The sequence below is a fragment of the Quercus suber genome, unplaced genomic scaffold (genome assembly GCF_002906115.3).
Source record: "Quercus suber isolate HL8 unplaced genomic scaffold, Cork oak 2.0 scaffold_155, whole genome shotgun sequence".
Classification (NCBI taxonomy): domain Eukaryota; kingdom Viridiplantae; phylum Streptophyta; class Magnoliopsida; order Fagales; family Fagaceae; genus Quercus; species Quercus suber.
In genome coordinates, this window is record NW_027069616.1 from 415,958 (window position 1) to 436,253 (window position 20,296).

A 20,296-nucleotide genomic window follows, 5' to 3' on the forward strand; every position below is an offset into this window, starting at 1 on the left:
CACGGTGACCTTGCTTGTACAACATAGCATCATGCACTTTTTAAGAGTCCCAGCCATGGTTCTTTTGGGGAAACCCTCTCTCTACCTATTTAAGAACAGAAAAACTAAACAAATTATAAGTCTTGAAGTTTGTAATTTCATTTTGTTAAATTGAACCCCAAAAAAGGTTACATTGAGACAATAAATTATTGGCTTAAAAATTGAGCAAAATAGTCCAACTGACTTTTCACGACTTCAACTTTTACAATCTAGAACAGTTCATGCTCATGTTCATAGACTTTTGGACAAAAAGCCCTTTAAAGCACTCCATAATTAAATTGACCACAGTTTGTGTGTGTGTGAATAATTGAACCTTTGCTTTAATGCTTAAGCCAAAAAAGTCCAAGGTTTTACCTGTTGAGAGAGAGAGAGAGTACCAGAGTATGAACTAGAATAGCTTTTCAGACTCTGAAAATACCCTCCTTTCGACCAAGTCCAATTTGAAGAAAGGTTCAACTGAAACTGAAAATGTGTGACTGTGTCTTTGTGTGTTTGGATGGGTCTACCTGGGAAAACATAAAAGGTGTGGCAGAAAATTCAAGTTGTGGCCATTGTTGCTGTGGACAAAATGTAAGACTTGGAAGTGGTCTCTCTACACTCTACGGATAAAATGAAAGCGAGAGGTGAACCAACAGGGGCTCGCTACCATTCTAAAGATGAGAATCCAAGTTGGACTAAGACATTCCTTTATTCATCTGAAGCCAGTAGTGGTGAACAAGTTAAAAAATGTCTCTGTGTGACAAACAAGTAAGCAATAGACTGAGAATATACCAATACTAACCGTTTTTACAATAAATTTAACAACTTGATATCTTAGATAATTGTGCATTTTGTTGTATCTCTAGACTTATTAAATATCACAAGACCATCATGTACTCTTGGCGTAATAGTCATTCTACAAGTACAAAGTTCTTATGGAATGAGGGACAAGAGTTAGAATTTAAGTTTCCAGCAGGAAGTTTCACACACATATATAATTAGATTATACCATATTAGAATTTCTATCTTTATATATATATACTAGTGAAAAGCCCGTGATTTGCTCGGTTTTATCATAAACTTATAGAATATATATTTTATAAGAGAAACAATAACCAAATAAATAATTATTATAATAACAAAAGGAATAAATTTTATTGGTATAACAACCTTCAAATTTAAAATGATAATACTTCAATAGAAAATTTTGAGCTTGTAACTTACAAATTGTGCTTGTAGGGACTCGATTTGGATTGACCCAGAAAAGAGATGGATTTCTAACCCAACAAGCCCAAACAATACATTTTTAGAGAGTGAAAAAAAGAAAAAGAGAAAAGGAGGAAGCTCCTCGGATGAACGCCGAGGAGTGACCTTAAGGGGCAGCCTAGATGTTTCGACCTCCAATGGTGGGAAATTCTGTTTTTAGCGTTGCCTGTCTGTTAGGGCCTAATTTTTCAACCCACTCTCTAAAAATGTATTGTTTGGGCTTGTTAGGTTAGAAACCCATCTCTTTTCTGGGTCCAATCCAAATCGAGTCCCTACAGTGCTCTAATGAGACTTGTAGTTACATGTATCAAATTGATTTTATCTGAATTTTGTATATAGTGAATCTGTAATATTATTAGCTACAATAATATTAATGAGAAAAAAAAAGTTAGAAGTTGTTTTACATTTGGGAGATTGTTGAATACCTCTTTGTACACTATATTTTCAGTGTATCCTTGTTCTTATTTGTTATTGTTCTTTATTAAAATCTTTAGTCCATGCAATTGGTGAACACTGGACTTGGCAAGTCCTTGATTTTTGTTGATTGTCATAGCATAACAAATTGCTTTGTTAATCTTAAAAAAATATTAATTATGATATTTTTTTTTAACTATAATTAACATGTAATCATGCAAAGATTATCATTTTGAATGCTTTTTAAAAAAATGCTTTTTATTTGATAAAAGCATATATGTTTAACCATTGTTGAGGTACAAAATAATTAAATAGCCACAAAAAATAGGCCCAAAAAGAAAGAGGTGAAAAAAAAGACCTTGGGCCCATTTCACAAAAAAAAAAGAGAAAGGATGGGCTCTCACAATAAAAGAAAGGAAGGGGAAAAGAAAGAAAAAGAAGGGAGCCCAGAAGACTTGATTCAGAAGTCCACGAAGAAAAGGGCCCAAGAAAAAACAGATAAAGCAAACAGCAACCAAGCCCAGAAGGGAGACTTGGGTCGGGACACCCAGAAGCAATACCAGAGCCAGAGGATCCCCGGACGCATGAGGAGAAATTGAAGCAGACTTGATAAGGAAAAGAAAAAACAAAAGGCACGCCGGGAGACTCTCATTCGAAGAAAGACAAAAAAAGATAAAAATGCAGGAGATTTGGTCCCAACCATTTGAAGAAAAAAGACAAAGAAAGTACAACTGGGAAGGCTGGGAAAGCTGAGAAAGCTGGAGCAAGAAAAGCCAAAAATCTCAGGTCAACCAAGGGGAAACCCGAAAATGGGAAGCTTGCTGGGAAACTTTCATCCTGTCGCAGCAAAAAGAGAAGAGCTATAAGAAAAAGGGAAACGACATGTCTCTGAGACAACCAGGCGCTGAACCAACTTCAAAGGGCAAAAAGGAAAATTGGTAGTACCCCCAGGAGCCCGCCACTGTGCTATAAAAAGGGGGGGAAAGGAAGAGATAGAGGGCAATTTTTGGAGAGGCATAGATCATTCGTTAGGACACTGAGAGTTATTTTTCTAAAAGTCTCGAAAGATATAAGAAATACTCTGTAAAACAAAAGGGAAAACAGAGGAACTTGTTTCAGGTCGGGACGCCCAGAAGCAATACCAGAGCCAGAGGATCCCCGGACGCATGAGGAGAAATTGAAGCAGACTTGATAAGGAAAAGAAAGACAAAAGGCACGCTGGGAGACTCTCATTCGAAGAAAGACAAAAAAAGATAAAAATGCAGGAGATTTGGTCCCAACCATTTGAAGAAAAAAGACAAAGAAAGTACAACTGGGAAGGCTGGGAAAGCTGGGAAAGCTGGAGCAAGAAAAGCCAAAAATCTCAGGTCAACCAAGGGGAAATCCGGAAATGGGAAGCTTGCTGGGAAACTTTCATCCTGTCACAGCAAAAAGAGAAGAGCTATAAGAAAAAGGGAAACGACATGTCTCTGAGACAACCAGGCGCTGAACCAACTTCAAAGGGCAAAAAGGAAAATTGGTAGTACCCCCAGGAGCCCGCCACTGTGCTATAAAAAGGGGGGGAAAGGAAGAGATAGGGGGCAATTTTTTGGAGAGGCATAGATCATTCGTTAGGACACTGAGAGTTATTTTTCTAAAAGTCTCGAAAGATATAAGAAGTACTCTGTAAAACAAAAGGGAAAACAGAGGAACTTGTTTCCCGGGATCCCCGAAACAGCCACTACATTACACGCTTGGATTCAACGGATTCAAACTTTGCAAGTCTTTGAAGCTTGAATGGCTATCAAAGTCTGTAATTTTTGAACTCACTTGAACCTTGCACCATGTTTCAGTGAGCTTTGTAATCACAGTTTTGAAAGAAAAAACTAATAAAACATACCTCATCAGTCGGAGGATCCCTAACATGTTCTTCGCATTTTATTTCACTTATTATGCATTTCCTTTACTGCTAAATGTTGTTCAATACAAATACTCTTTTTTAGTTTGTTTGTAATTGTAGGAAGCTTGTTTCTGTGCACAAATCCATTCCTAAATCAGCCCATTAGCTGCGGGGAATTGATCCCAGTCCACCAAGTACCCCTCACACGGCCCAGGATCCTCGGGCCATAGTGCTAAAAAAAAAAAGGCACTCTCACAACATGTTTAATTGGTGTGAGACAAAGTCGTTTTCGACTAAATTTTCTAAAAACCAACTATATATTACATGAAGCTAAATAAGAAAAACCAATAAATATTTTTTTCATTTCATTTTAAGATTACTACAAAATATAAGAAAATGAGATAGTTTTCTAGAAAATGTATTTTTTGAAAAATGATTAATGTGGGGCCCATGGGCCCGATAGCCTCGGTCCATCATGTAGCAGACCCAAGGCCCATGCCGAGGAGCACAAGCTATTCTGGACTAAAGTGGGAGAAAGCCTATTTTCCCAATCCACGCCGAGGACCACCTTATCCTCGGCCTGACAAAGGTGATTTTGGGGAGAGACTAACCCCAAAGTAAACTGTCACTCTCGCATTTAATGCACTCAACTAACCCCACTGGCCACATTAATGGGGAGGTAACCCCTTGGCAGGATAACGTTGATCAGAGTGAACCACTTGAGTACCGATAAGGCCTCTGATGGGACGGACGGCCAGAAGAGAGGCAAATAGATGATCAACAGATGGAAGTAGGAGATAGGAAGATGAAAACTATAAAAGAAAAGCTAGTAAAGTAAAATGGGGGGGGGGGGGGGAAATACGAATACTCTTTTTTAGTTTGTTTGTAATTGTAGGAAGCTTGTTTCTGTGCACAAATCTATTCCTAATTCAGCCCATTAGCTGCGGGGAATTGATCCCAGTCCACCAAGTACCCCTCACACGGCCCAGGATCCTCGAGCCATAGTGCTAAAAAAAAAAGCACTCTCACAACCATATTAATCATATATGTGTAACAACAACATATCACCATTGAATATCTCTTTGGCTACCAAGTCAAAAAGTAAAGTGGTGTGTAATTCATGTATGGTATACAAAATAATAACAAAGTCATGTCTAACTATATATATATATATATTGAGAAACATGTCTAAACATATTTAATGATTGATTCTCAAACCATAACCATATAAATTGAATAAAACTTAAGAAAATTAGGTTAAACAAAAGACAAAAAAATACACAAAACCTATTAAAAAAAAATTAGAGTAAACAAATATATAGTTGTAGGTAGAAGAACAAAATTCGATGGAAACCAAAATTCACCCACGCTCATCAATTTTTTTTTTTTTTTGGAGAAAGATCCACACTCATCAATTAAGTTTGGATATACATTATCAAAAAAAAAAAAGTTTGGATATAACTGTTTCTTTTGTATATGTTTGTTGCAATGATTAATGACATAACAGAGCAATTAAACAATTTTCAATAACCACTAAAAAAAACAAAAGAAATCACCAGACTTCCATATTCCAAATAGGACCTATGTATTTATTTATTTATTTATTTCTAAACTTACAAAGATTCAAATAATTTTAACCACATAAAATTGAAACTACATCCATCAATTTGAATTTAAAATTGCTTGTGAATTCATAAAATTCGTACCTTAAATGTTCAATCATGAACGTGACTTTTAATGCATCTACAATACAAAAGAAGTATCACTGTCTCACCAACGAACATTATTCTTGGTTAAAAAAAAAAAGAACATAATTCTTGCTTTCTCCAAACTGGCCTAAACAAAAGAAATTATATATATATGTTAACCATCTTCTCTCACTGGCTCACTGCATTTCTCTTTCTTTTATTCTTCACTATTCCTGCGGCACTCTTTGGCTGCTCTCTCTCTAATTACCTCGCACGCATGTCTCTATTTATATAACAAATAAAAGCAAACGTTTATCAACAAAAAATTATAAATAAAAAAAAAAGGCAACCGCTTTATCTTTACGTCCCTTATAAATTCACTTGGGACTCCTATCCCTTTCGAAATAGAATACTAATTAAATAAGTGGGCCTCTATGTGTTTGTTTTCTTATCAATTTCACTATTTGTTCCAGAAAAAGAGTTTATAAGATACACCACTAAAATTTCAACGTAACTGAATACAAAAATGAGCTGATTTTTAAACTTTTCTGCAATGCCTATTTTTTAACTATATATATATATATTAGTTGAAAGCTCATGCATTATACGGATTTTTTTTTGTTCATAAACATATAAAATATATAATTTTATGAAGAAAAAAAAATAATTTTTACATAATTTATATGAATTATCTGATATATGTATACACACTCCACATTGAAGAAGTTGATACTAACAAAAATTCTAATGCCAGTTTAATTTATGGATGTGTGAAGCTGAATTCCAAATCTAAAAAATAAGTGTTAAGATTTTTTTATCAACTTAGAAATTATAGGAGAAGAAGATAAGAACAAAAATTGAAAGAAATTATATCTTTTAAAAAAAATCTGAAAAAATAGAATTTGGATTATAACCAAATTGAGAGTTGAGACTTTTATCAATTTAGAAATTATAGACGAAAAAGATAATAATAATAATAATATCTTTAAAAATCTATAAAAATTTCTGCAATTTGGCGAAGTCACTTGGCGCAACCACAACTTTTAAGTCCAACTTTTATTATATAGTATATGATTCACTCCAAATTTTGTTTAGGTGTCTACTAATTACAAATAAGAGTTGGAAAATTGGATTAATTATTATTATTTTCTTTGAACTATGGGGCAAGTTCAACCCCTCCACTAATATAAAATCGAGTAATATGACCATTGATTAATTGTTACTTGGTAAATGTCTAATGACTACAAAACTTTTTGTCAAATTTAAAAGATGTAACAGAAAATCTTATCTCTCTCTCTCTCTCTCTCTCTCTATATATATATATATATATTCTTGATATTCTTGAAAGTGTGTGCATTATTTTATTTAAGTACTTAGGGGGGGATTTGGGCCTGTTGGCTTGTTTTGAAAAAGAGAATGTGAGTCGGGGGTAGGATGGGCAAACTAACGATGACATCACCACCCTAAAGGGCCTAAACTATCAACCACCCACCTCTATCGTCCAAACCACCCCGAATATCAACTACATTTATTGAACCATCATACACCAACACCCAAAGTTTCAACCCAACATAAATCAATTAACTCATAGCCCCAATCAAACCTACCTCTAACTCATGCCCCTAGTAATGGTTGTCGCCACTCATGGCAATGCAAGTGACCATGGAGCAATAAGCAATTGTGGGTCGGGTCAATCCGGTACAACCCATTTTATTTCATGAGCCAAAAAAAAGACAAAATGAAAACAATTTGATCATATTGTTTTTTGACTTTCTTCCTTTCAACTAATAAGACAACAAATAAACAAAAATGCTTAAAAAAATACATACATTTTAAGTTTACACCGACCAAGGTTCACTAAATTAAAGTCTTACCACCCCGAATATCAACTACATTTATTGAACCATCATACACCAACACCCAAAGTTTCAACCCAACATAAATCAATTAACTCATAGCCCCAATCAAACCTACCTCTAACTCATGCCCCTAGTAATGGTTGTCGCCACTCATGGCAATGCAAGTGACCATGGAGCAATAAGCAATTGTGGGTCGGGTCAATCCGGTACAACCCATTTTATTTCATGAGCCAAAAAAAAGACAAAATGAAAACAATTTGATCATATTGTTTTTTGACTTTCTTCCTTTCAACTAATAAGACAACAAATAAACAAAAATGCTTAAAAAAATACATACATTTTAAGTTTACACCGACCAAGGTTCACTAAATTAAAGTCTTTAAGCCTCAACCTTATTAAGAAAATATATATAAGTGTTTGTGAGGAAAAAAAAAAATTAGAAAATAATGAAATAAAGAAAAGAGTAGGAAGTAAAAGTGTAAAACACATTGACATGAAGTCAAAAAGCCATTAAAAGAAAAAAAATAAAGGGTGAAAAAACTTGTTGAAATGGGTGAAAAGCAAAAAAAAAAAAAAAGAATAATACATGAATAAGGGTGGATAGTGGGATGTTGTCCCTCCATCTATGGTCAGTGATAATAGTAGGTCTGCACGATTGCTTTATTTTTTAAGAAGAGACGTTTAAGTAAAGATAATTAATGCAAAGGTAACTATTACTTCTCTCAAAGGCCTCTTCTTAACCCAACCGAGCCTTTCTCCTCAATTACTTACCAATCTCCATCATTTCTTACACAAAGGCCATGCCGAGGATTCCTCCTCCTCCTATCAACTGTTGATATCATTCCTCGCTTGGTGTCTTGGGCCTGATTTTAAATGGACTTTTCCTGTTCCTCAAAAAAAAAGGGACTTTTCCTAAGTTATCATACTGGGGCCCATTTGGAAGAGGCCCTAACTCATCCTTCTACACTTTCTTTAAAAAAAAAAGATTAACCCATGTGGCCCACGAGTTAACCCATCCCAGCCATTTCCAGAGGTTCAATAATATGACAGAAAAATACGAGTTCAAAAATCCCAACCCACACCAATACGTTTTCCTTCAATTTGTACGAGTTATGGGGGTTCAAGTTCAACTGTTCAAGTCTAGTTTTGTCAAGTGTCGTATGTGGGGAAAACATCGAGAAGAGAGAGACACGACAGAAAAATGCGACAGAACTTGCCCTCAAACGAATGAACGACAATGGAAAATGTTGTCGTAAAAGAAATACCAACAGGAAACGGCATGAATGGTTGAACGACGTAAATATTGTTATTTTAAGAAGTGTGTAGGTTTGGCAGAGAAAGAGAGACAAAAAGGTAGAGAGATGGAAGAGTTGTAAAAGGTGGAGAGGTGGAAGAGATGTAAGTAAAAATAGAAATTAGAATGTCAAGGTGTATTGTAAAATAAAAGAGTGAAATAAATAAAGTAGTGATTGAAGATATAAAATTGGTGTTTTTTTACCTCCTCCATTGCTAGTGCTCTAAAGATGTCTGTAGTTTTCAGAAATGTTATAACGGCATAAAACTGTATAGGAGCCTAGTTTCGAAGCTCATATCGAATTCTATCTCACTGTTTGTACTTTATATAGAAAGGCTGAAAGAAATTGCAGGTATGAGTTTTTCAAACCTTTCCCTTTTCAATTCACTTGTAAATAATTTGTGGAGTCACAAAAAATAGTTAATTATTCTCTGAATTGAAGGGTGAGTTTAATTTATTATAGGGGTTCTTAGGAAAAGTCAGAGAGCTTTTTTGTGTAAAACCCAGTTGTTGTCTTTTGTACTTAGAATGTTTAAGAAGTATGGTGATGTCTTTCTTTGCTTTGAACTATGGCTTTTTTAACTCGGGTTTCTTTTAGATATTAGTTTAAGGTGAGGAATTTGTGCCTCTAGCTCTCTTCATAAAATAGCTTCTTAAAGTTGAAGATAATATGACAAAGGGATGGATGTCGATAAATATGTTTTGAGTTTGAGCTGAACTATGGGATCAGTTGCAACTTGCATTGTTTCCCTTCTAGTAAAATCGCTCCAGTTTCTTCTATGCTTAAAGCTTAAAATTCATGTGCTTATCACATTATCATATGATCATGTGATAAGCATGTGGAAATCAACGCCTAATATAGCAGGAATATGGGGAAATTTTTCTAGTGGGGACATGGCAACTAATCACATGGTTTAGAAGGTTGGTTGTGCAGTTTTTAAAGTTCAGGGGACATTACAAATTGCCCATTAGAGTGGTAAAGGGAAATTTACCCTATGTTTTATTTGGATTCATAATCACAAACTCTCTGATGTTAATAACTCAGCATCAGAGTCACTAGACCCATTCAGCAAAAGAAAAGCTTCATCATAACAAGGTACAGGAACCCTGCACTTTGCTTTTTTTGATGGTATCCATCATATGTAGAAATGAGAGAATGATAATTTATGAATGAAACATGTGATAGATGTAGAAATGACTTGCAAGTTCCACCATGTTATTGCTAGGTTTTGCATAAGTATATGTGTGCCTGAATGGGAACTAAAAATGCTGGTTCTAGGTTGTGTTTGCTATTTATGGTCTTGAGTCTGGACAGCACATGAGATGTGAATTTTAACATCAATTGTTTTTTTGGGTGTATGTTTCTTTGAAAATTCCCAAGAATCAGCCTCTCACTAGAAAAAAATGGGGGTATAGGTGCCTACCCATCACCTCTCCCAGATCCTATAAAAGTGTGAATTTTGTGCATTAGGTACAACATTTTTATGTTTCTTTGAAAGTTCAAGTGAAATTAGAATATGTTTCCAATACTTTTTCCCATATTTACAAGGAGTCCAAGAAAGGCCAAATTGAAACTGCAAGTGGTTTATAGTTCACTTATTCATGAAGGGTATGCCTTTTTATGTATGTAGGTAAAGATGACACTAGAAGTGTCCTTGGAGGCATTTCTCTTACTTTAATTATGGGTTACTAAGGCAATAAATTTTAAGATTTTGAGATTTAAGAACAGAAAAGAATTGGTTACAAAAGGTAAGTGGAACTTGCGAGGGCCATGTGTGAACTGTTATGCTATTTTCTGACTACCATGCATGACTGTTTACAATGTGTTATTCCATTGTGGAGCTTATTTCTTCTAGAGGGTATTCCCCTGTATTTGGAATTCATGAATGATTCAAAAATATCTTATAGAGGAGCTACCTATCTATTAAAGGGGATGGAATTTCCATGGATAATATTAGCAAATTTGAATGGAATATTTGAAGCTATGGTGCTGAAGTCAAAGATTATAATGAGTTCAGAACTCTCAGGGAGAATAGTCTTTCTTCTTTAATATTTTATGAGATCCAACTGGGTCTGTTTCTCATTGTTTGTAGTTCCTTTGACAGGATTAAAATTTTTGCCTTACAGAAACAAGAGACCAAAGGTTACCATTTCTGTGCAGACTCTCCAGTGCAGAACATATATATATCTGTGTTCAACTTGCTATAATATAGCTCGAGGATGATTAATGAAGAAAAATCTGGAATGGAATTTATATATTCCATGGATTCTAGAACTAGTTGCTCCCCATTTAAATTCCATTATCCAACCATTAACACAGCCAGCAAATGTTGCCATATTACAGTTCATACTGTCACTCAGTCTTCTCCTTCTCCTGTAATCTCTTGTGTAGAGGACGTGCCTCAAGGTGCACGTGTTTCACATATTACAGTTACTGATTCAGAACAAGGACATTCAACATCAAGTAATGAGTCAACCACGTCTAAGGTCTTGCAAGATGTACATATAGTAAGAACTGCACATATTTTTCTTTTTTTAATTACTATTTAATAATTCTTTGTTATCTTTGTTTTGTGGTAGTGCAGCATTCTTGTGCAAAATTGTTTATTTTTAAGCTTACTTGAAAATTATCTTCTTTTTATGTTTTCAAGTTCCATGTGTAGTTTAAAGCACATGAATACTTTATAGTTATGTCTTTCACTTGGAAAATAGATGGCTAATAAGTCATTATTATATTCATACTTAGTCGACACGGTTGATGGAGGATTTTCTTGAGCTTGCTAAAGACAACACAGACAATGATCTGGAAACCTGTGGGATTCTTGGTGCCTTTCTTGTAAGATTCATGCTTTTTCTATATATTTTAGAGCCTCAATTTATTGCCTATCCTATTGGTGCTGCATATTGCATGATTTGTCGCAATTATGTTTAGGAATTTATTTTCTTTTGACACAAACAAAATCATTATAGACAGTAAGCTTCCACAATATTTCTGGAGGCCTCTTCTCATATCGGCATCACTTATTTCTTTGATCCTCTCAGTTTCTTAAAACATACTCTCCCTCTTCTGCTTAGAGCATCTCTCTCTCTCTCTCTCTCTCTCTCTCTCTCTCTCTCTCTCCTTTTAATTTCTACTCCTACTTAAAGCTGTCACTGCATCTATTCAAATTTCTGTTCATCTTCATCATTTAGAAGAAAAAAATATGGTTCCTTATAAAGTGACAGTCTAATTGAGATTAGCCTAGCTGGCTATGTTTGGCCAGCCTCACATGGTGCCCTCCTCTCTAGGAGCCATGTGATCCAAAGCCTTTGCCTGAAAGTGGCAGGCCAGTGAGAAGCCAACACCAAACCCGACCAGCTGACTCACTGGGCCAAACTAAGGTCCCATTACTTTCATGTGCCTACTCAGGTCACAAGCTTACATTATTGAGCCCAGCATTGATCCTCGTCTTTTTAAATTGATTTCAAAAAATTATTTATATTTCTTACAATTTTCACCAGACATGATGTATAACTTGTTCAAACAGTTCAGCAAGTTCTTGTGGCCTTGGTAGAGAGAATATTTTTGTCTCTTTTCCAAATTTTCCATTGGCTTAACCTTTCTTTCTTAACTCTGCCCGTGTTTGTGCTTAATGTCATATATTTGTTCACAACCAACCCCAAGCCCCAAAAAGGAGGGTTCCAATAGGTTGATGGCCAGCATAAAATTTAGTCACTCATTTATGAATGGATTCACTACAAACACCCTTAAGTGATCTATTGAGGATCCATAACTGACTCCAAAATTTGTGATTAAGGTTTCTTATTGTGGTTGTTGTAACCTTTCTTTCTTCCATGCATTTTCCCTTCAATGTTTCGGAAGTAGGGATTGATTTCATGGGAGAATTTTGCTAACCTGTAGCTAATATATGTTTGTTTCCTTCATGTGTCCAGGAGAAAGGAACCTTTTACGCAACTACTTTGATCATACCCAAGCAGGAATCAACTTCCGGTTCTGTTAGTCTCGAGGGCCTTTTTGTTCCTCTTGATTTTGTTTTTCCATAATGTTTTATTCATGTATTGCTTGCTGCTGACTTAAATTCTGCATGACAGTGTCAGGCTATAAATGAGGAGGAAGTTTTTGCCATTCAAAATGAGCATTCCCTTTATCCTGTGGGTTGGATCCATGTATGCATTCCCACCCATGTTTTTCTTTATTTTGAACTTCTTCCATTCTCTGTGAACATTTTTTATTGGAGCCCGAAGCCTTCTTATGTTTACAGTGGCTGCTTTCATATTTTCTTTTCTTTTGTGATTTCCCACCCCCAAAATTGATCACTCCTTTTGTTTGGATATTTTCTTGTTCCTCTACTGCACCATGAAAGACTACATGCCCGAACATTTCTTGAATTTTGGCATCAATGATGCTACAAGGTTTGTCAATGCATTCAGCAGTTATTAGTATGTAGTATATACTGTGTTTTTCTGTAGTCTGTACTCATTTTTATGGCTTTTGTATCAACCAGAATGCTTTTAACATCTGCTAAGATTACCAACTATTTCTCCTGCTTATGCTTCATGTTTGATCAGCTAGCTTGTTTATTCCTCATTTTCGCCTATATCTAGATTATCCAGTTTCATCAGGGTGGGAATTAACAGTAGTTGTCTACTTTTTCACCTAATCTGTATATTCATTTTCAGACACATCCTTCTCAAAGCTGTTTTATGTCATCAGTAGATTTGCACACTCAGTATTCATATCAGGTAACTGACTTGGTTAAGGCTGAGTGCCCTTTGTCTTTGATTGAGGAATGGCATTTGTTTATTAATTTTATTTTATTTTGAGGTGCCCACATGAGACATGTTGTGCATTGAATTTTTGAATGCCAAATCTTTTGCAGAATATTTTAATTAGAAGTAATATATAAAATTCAGGTTGGTCTCCATTAGGTAGTTGTAATTTAGAAATAACATTTTTAATAAAGGGCATTCCACAGCAAGGTTGGTCGCACCATTATATTGTTTTATGTGATGAGCAGGAGTAGGCATTTGAAACATGCCTTTTAAAGTATTAGTTTTCCTTACAATGTGGTGGAAGATTACCTTGATCTGTTGATCTGTTGTGCAGGGGTTTAGCATAACTCCTGCCAAGTTATTCCCAATGAGCTCTAGCACTTCCTCCCCCTGTAAGAAGGGTGTGTTTGTGGGTTCAAAACTCATAGGGTGTATTGTAACTTACCAATCAAAATAATCCCCTACCTAGTTATCACATTGGGAAAGAATATGATGAGATACTGTATTTCAAATATATATATATATACTTATTTATTAGATTGTGAATTTAAAGTGGAAAGATATCCAAAATATTTTAAACAAATTTCTTGCCCAGAAGAAAAGGAACTGAAAAGAGATTGGCTAATTTGTCTACTAATCAGCCTGAATTTAGGATAGAGACAACCTGCAAGCTTGAATGTTTTGTGTCTATAAGCTTTTCTTCAAAAATTGTTAATGCTTATTTTAAGCTTTGGCACTTTTGTTTGATTTAAAATACTGAAAGGCATTTATTTGTCAATAATTTTCCCTTACTTTCAACTCATACTCTTGCTTATTCTCATGCTTATAAATCATTCCCGTAATATTGCTTGCATAGACTGGGAATAATACATGCAATAGTTTGCCTGGTTCCTTCTTCACTAATGAAAAGACTAACATTGAAACTCTTCTTTTTCATTTTATTTTTTCAGGCAATGTTACCTGAGGCTTTTGCTATTGTCATGGCTCCAACTGATACATCAAGGTGTGCAACTTTTAAAAATGTAGTTTAATGGTCGCCAACTTGAGCAGAGGGACTAATAATGCTTGTCATTTTAGAAATGAGATTGGCAATGCCGTCATCTTAGTGCTCTGGGTTAGACATATATACTTCTTCCATTTTAATCTTTATTTAGTAGATTGTGTTTTCCCTCACAACCTCAACCCATGTCCTTGGTCTCCATGCAGTGCCTTTGACTTGAGAGAGTTTACCTTTAGTTAAAATGATAGCACTCCACCAGTGCAGTATTTAGTCATTATTACGCACAGCTGTACTGATTCTCCTTTTTTCCCCCCTCATTATTGGTGCTGCCTTTGGCTCACATTTGCATTCTTGTCCAATTAATCCTGTTTTGCTTCCAGATTAGCACCTGTATCACTCGTAGTAAATTTTGTCCCAGCAAAAAAGAAAAATATTGCTATCATTTGTGAGCATATTTTCTTTGCTTAGCCTGTGAAGACCATGAAGCATTGCTGGTTGAGAAGGGTGCTTTGAATCTGATCAGTAAGTTGAGCACAATATGATAGTGAAGCATTTAAGTGCAAAGCTCCTGATGAGAAGTCTATCCATTGACATGGCAATTTATTTTGAAACACACTGTAGCCCTATTTTGTAGTTCTCATTTATAATGAATGATTATAATATTAAATTATAAAAAAAAAAAAAAATACTGCTTCAGAAGCACAAGTAAACAGACACCGGTCAGGATCCTTTCTTTCTCAGAATTTAAAAATTAATTATTAACTGCTGCCGTGCAGGTAATGAGGCAGATTCATCTTTTGACAGCTGATTGTGTAAATTATCTATTTATAAAAAATGCTATTCAATAACTTATGAAAGGAATTTCCTCCAGGAGCTATGGAATGTTTCGGCTATCTGACCCTGGTGGGATGAGTCTTCTGAAAGAGTGCCAAGAGACAGGATTTCATACTCACAAAGAACTAGCAGATGGGGATCCCATTTACGAGCATTGCTCTAATGTCTATACAAATTCAAATTTGAGGTTTGAAATCTTTGACTTGCGCTGATATGCTTACATCTAAGAATGCAGGTCTGTATGTATCATCCCTAGTTGACAGGGTTGCAGGTATTTGAAAACATGGCCATGACCCCAGTTACACCACACAAAAAAACTTGGCTGTGGCGTTTGATCCCTATAGTGCTGATATGTACAATTGTGATACACATGTTATTTTCCTACTAAGTGTGTGAGCATATATAGGGTGAATAAAAATTTGTAACAATAGTGAAGATGAGCCACTGAAATTTTGTTTTAGGAAACAACAGATGAATTACACTTTTCTTGCGTGGCTGTGATTGCATTAGATTCTGCCTTGTAATAAAGTCTTTTTAAGAAGTGAAAGTTGTTTTGCATTGCAGATAATCAAATACTCTAATTTGGAGTGAGTTGAATAGAATTTTGGTTTTGTGAAGCTTGCTTTGAGTAAAATATTTGTTCTTTCTGTAAGTGGGGGGAAAAAAGATGGGACTGATTCGTATTTTGATTTTTATTCTTAGCAAAAAAGAAAGGATTTGCATTTAAGAAACCAATGGCAACTCATTCTTTCAAGACTCCTAATGACTGCATGGTTTAGATTTTTTTTTTTTTTTAAATACCGTACCTGTAGAAGACAATGGTTTGGCTTGGTAAGCTTTGTGATAAATGAAATATCCCAACCACATCCCAGCCCCATTTATATAAAGAGAATCCCCTCTAATTCACTTTAGGTTCCCATTTCGTGTTTGCTTATCACTGATTGTACCCTCTAGTGCTAGGACAGCATGTGCATGATAAGTAAAACCTCTACCTTGTGGTGAAAGACTACATAAAGTTGATGCATGTGAGCAAAGTGACTGATATCCGGTGCAACCTCAGGGATCTGCCATAAACCATTAGGCATGTTAAGCAGTATTTCAAGATTAGATTATTATGTCTTCAGACAGTGAACCCTGTCTGTTAGATGCACTAATGGCTGTTGCCATCTATGCAGAGTGAAAGGATCCAGGTGAGAAGTTTCATAGAGATGTTGGAACTGAAACATGGATTTAACAGCTCAATTTCCATATTTTCTGGGCTAGTTTAGGTGGGGTTCACGGTTCACCGCTTTCATCTTTCGGGTCTTTCTTGGAGTTTTACCGCTTGCCATTTCATCACTGCATATACATAGCACTTAGCACCTAAGTATTTTCTAGTCTCCAACCAAATTGACAGCCGGCTTATCCTCTCCAAACTTTTAGAATAGGATTGGTCCACAACCACCTCCATTTAGCTCCTAACAGGGGGAGTTGGGAAGCCTTGACAGAACAGGCAAGGTTCACGATTAATGTTGTATTCTATTCTCACAGCATGCTTCACTTCATATGGAGTGAAATATGAACCAACCACACTGAATTTACTTGCAACTAGAAAGAGGTTTCTATACTTAGATGTGTGAAATAAAATAATAACAACAATCATGAACCTTGCAACAACAACAGCACTACTCATCTTATATTACAAAGATAATTTGGCATTGCCTGACAACGCATTACGTAGGGAATATGATGCGTTCATCAGTAAAAAAAAAAAAAAAAAAAAACTTCTCACTTCCTCCAACAGGATAAAAATAGCCATTTGGACTCGCCGCTCGCATAAAACCTACATCAACTAACCTCATCCATCAGAACCCATTTGTCGGAGTTTTTTGAAAGTGGTTCTCCATCCCAGTTTCTTCTCATAAGCGAAAGACAAATTATTACTCTTTGTCACGAAAAATCCAAACATTTGTCACATGTAGAGAGCATACCCATCAACTCGAGGTTTGCTCCAATGCAAAAGCATGCTCAACGCTTATTCACCTTAAAAATTGATTGCTCAGATTTCACCCATGTCCCTCCAATCTCTCTTGTGGTACTAGCAAAGGCCATAAAAGAAAAATATGGATAGGAGAGTGCCCTCTTAAAAATAAAATACAAAGATGTATTTTCTTCTCTCTCCTACCATAAAAGAAAATTATGGATAGGAGAGTGTTCTCTTTGAAAGATGAAATACAAATAATGTTTAAAATATGCCATGTTCTCATCAATACATATATGCCATGTTAACTTTACTAATCAAAGATGGCTTCATTTACGTGTGTTTTTAGTCACAATGAAAGCCTCTTATTAGTGTAATAATGGATCTCATGTAGTGAAGCTTTGAACTTTCTAATGGGCCCTTATGTAGTGAAGTCTTGGGGGCCTTGTTGAGCCCAAATAAGGGTAGGCCCATGATTTAATTTTAGGCTTGTGTTCGGCTATTGGACCATGTACAATATCCTATCCATCTCAACAGTTTTTATTTTTTATTATTATTTTTTTTTTAAAGCTCAACTAACCCTGATATTTTCAATCAAAGCCTTTGAGGTTCAAATCTTTTATTCACTATCCAATTAATAATTTTTTTTTTTTTTAAGTTTTTCAATCCTTTTTATATTTGCGGATAGGTCCCAACACATGATATCATAATTAAGTGTCATTTAAGAAATCAGAATACTTGTAAAATCTCAAATTTCTTGTTTAAACAAATATCCAATCAAAAGGATGACTACATTTCGCTCCTCTCCAAACGAAAATAACTTTTGCTAATGAGAGATGCTACGTCCATAAAATTTTTACAATAAATTATAGGTGGCTAATTGTTATTAGTTTTAATTTGAACCTACCACTAAAAATACTTTTCTACTCTATCAATAACAACTCATAACAATCTGCCATATAAGATTTGTTATAAAAATGTTGTAAACATAACATTTTTTTTTGCTAATAATAATATATTAATATTGTGCTAGCACACAGAATTTATTAGTTTTAAACAAGAATAATATTATTTTTGTCTACCAAAAATTATATATATTAATTTTCTCATTTTCCTTCCATAATTCATCCACAATGTGTCATCTCCATCTTCTTGTTGCATCACTGTTGTTAAATTCGTAATTGATTTTAAAAATCAACAACGAAAGTGAATGAAGTAGGAATACAATAAAAATTACGAACAAAAATAATATTATTATTTACACAAAGTCACAAATCATGTACTACATAAAAAAATTGGGGTCCTAAAAATTGTGATTGTATCAAGTGTCCATCATCATTGTACGACAAGTAGTTGTACTTACTGTACATCTAATTACTATCCCTTTATTAAAGATTTAAAAAATTACACCGTTTCCTTATAATTTATAATAATTTTATATTAAACCGTAAATTTAAAAAGTTTTTAATTAAACCACTAGCCTTTTACATTGATTCACACATTCAATAAGTCTATTAATTAAAGGCTGTGTTTGATTCATGTAAAATATTTTTTAGAAAATAAATATTTTTCGAAAATGTTTTTTTGGAAAAGGAAAATGTATTCAGGCTGTTTGGCTGTCTTAGAATTCATTTTACGGAAAATCAATTCTGGTGTTTGGTTCATTTAAACATTTTACGGAAAATGCTTTCCGTTTTATGGAAAATCAATTCCCATGTTTAGTTTGGTCAAACATTTTATGAAAAATGGAATTCGTTTTTTACGGAAAATCAATTCTCATGTTTGGTTTATGGATCATTTTACGAAAAATATAAAATGCCGTACAAATTCAAGCACCTGCATTACCTAGACAAATTTGGTTCGGTCAAACATTTTACAAAAAATGGAATTCGTTTTTGATAGAAAATCAATTCTCATGTTTGGTTTGTGGATCATTGTACGGAAAATATAAAATGCTATACAAATTCAAGCACCTGCATTACCTAGACAAACCTGTAACAGTACAAATCTAATCATCCACTTCAACATCAAAAATAATCATCCAAATTCAAGCACCTGCATTGCCTAGACATATTTATAACAGTACAAAAATAATCATCCACTTCAACATCAAAAATAATCATTTGAATATACCCATAATATTTATATAAAAATAGCCACATCAATCGTTCACTATTGGCATTACACCTCCATGGTGTACAAAAATGATACCTACTTGTGGCATCTGAATAATACAAATACATAATTTGGGCAATTGTATCATCCCAATAATACAAAAGACTACATATATAATACAGTGATAGGTCAATACTAGTACTACAACAAAAGTTAATTCCTAAAGCTACCGTCACAGTCAACATGAAACAGACAAGTCAAAGTTGTGAGAAAAAAAAAAAAAAAACCATCCAACCACAGCTTTCTCAGCTAGCATTCTTGGCTAGAAATCTCCGTACTGCCTTCTCATTTTCACAAAGATGGTCAAACGCAGTTGCTAGCATGTCTTCGCTATACCCATCTGCCATTATAGCCATGACCTCATTGTAAAGAACTGTGAAATCCACTAGGCCCCAGTTAATTTCTTTCAAAGCCACAGCTATTTCCTTCAGCTAATCAGACAGATCAGCTAGCACACTATCTTCAGCATTAGAAGGTGCACGCCCTTTTTTGCGAGACTTGGAAATTCCTGACCCAGTGGTGGACGACTCAACTACATTCTTCCCTTTCTCGACCACACCTTCCTCCACATTGTCTGCAACAAACTCAGCACTGTCCCCATTGTCTGGCTCATTCTCAATATCCACATAGACTTAGAAAAGCCACCTGTGGCTGTGTCCTTCCCCACAACAATAGCTAATTCATCATACATCTCAATTTTTTTGTTTAGATACTCCGCATGCTTTTGAATCGCCTATAAGGGAGAAAGAAACGTATAATAACAATGCAATAATCACTTCACTCATAAATTCAATATTCAATTCAATATAGATGCCATTAAATGATTTAGGTCAATGATAAACAAAAAAAATATGTTAGGGAACAAGAGACATAACCCATGATTTTGAAGATAAGTATAACAAAAAATACAATGTATAAATGCTAAGACCAGATTTTACAATAGATTCGCACATGAAAGTTATATTTGAAAAACCTTATAAAAGTAATGGAATCCTAAAAAGAAGGACACTATAAATTTCATATAAAAGGCAAAAACATATATTATCATTTATATTAAGAAAATATAGTTGGAAGCCATACCATGACTTCTTCTTGGTATGTCTTCGCATCGCATGTTATCATTTTTAGGTTATCAT

General features: G+C 34.8%; 1 protein-coding gene and 1 long non-coding RNA gene across 4 annotated transcripts; one reads left to right on the plus strand and one right to left on the minus strand.

Moving 5' to 3' along the window:
• On the minus strand, positions 1 to 785 carry LOC136069184 (uncharacterized). Its single transcript, XR_010630429.1, has 2 exons — positions 394 to 785; positions 1 to 85 (listed from the first exon to the last, which is right to left on the minus strand). It is a non-coding gene; the product is annotated as an uncharacterized LOC136069184 (long non-coding RNA).
• Positions 786 to 8,242: 7,457 nt separating this feature from the next.
• LOC112028628 (AMSH-like ubiquitin thioesterase 2) lies at positions 8,243 to 15,642 on the plus strand. 3 transcript variants are annotated; one of them, XM_024061320.2, is made up of 8 exons: positions 8,243 to 8,770; positions 10,524 to 10,926; positions 11,165 to 11,254; positions 12,352 to 12,414; positions 12,511 to 12,585; positions 13,099 to 13,161; positions 14,142 to 14,194; positions 15,063 to 15,642. In XM_024061320.2, the coding sequence occupies exons 2-8, from the start codon at positions 10,639 to 10,641 to the stop codon at positions 15,235 to 15,237; spliced, it is 807 nt and encodes a 268-aa protein (XP_023917088.2). In that variant the 5' UTR covers positions 8,243 to 8,770; positions 10,524 to 10,638; the 3' UTR covers positions 15,238 to 15,642. The 3 variants fall into 3 exon arrangements, with proteins under 3 accessions (XP_023917088.2, XP_023917100.2, XP_065633515.1); XM_024061332.2 differs by having other exon boundaries at positions 10,546 to 10,926; XM_065777443.1 differs by lacking the exon at positions 8,243 to 8,770 and adding an exon at positions 8,780 to 9,514.
• The last annotated feature ends 4,654 nt before the right edge of the window (positions 15,643 to 20,296 follow it).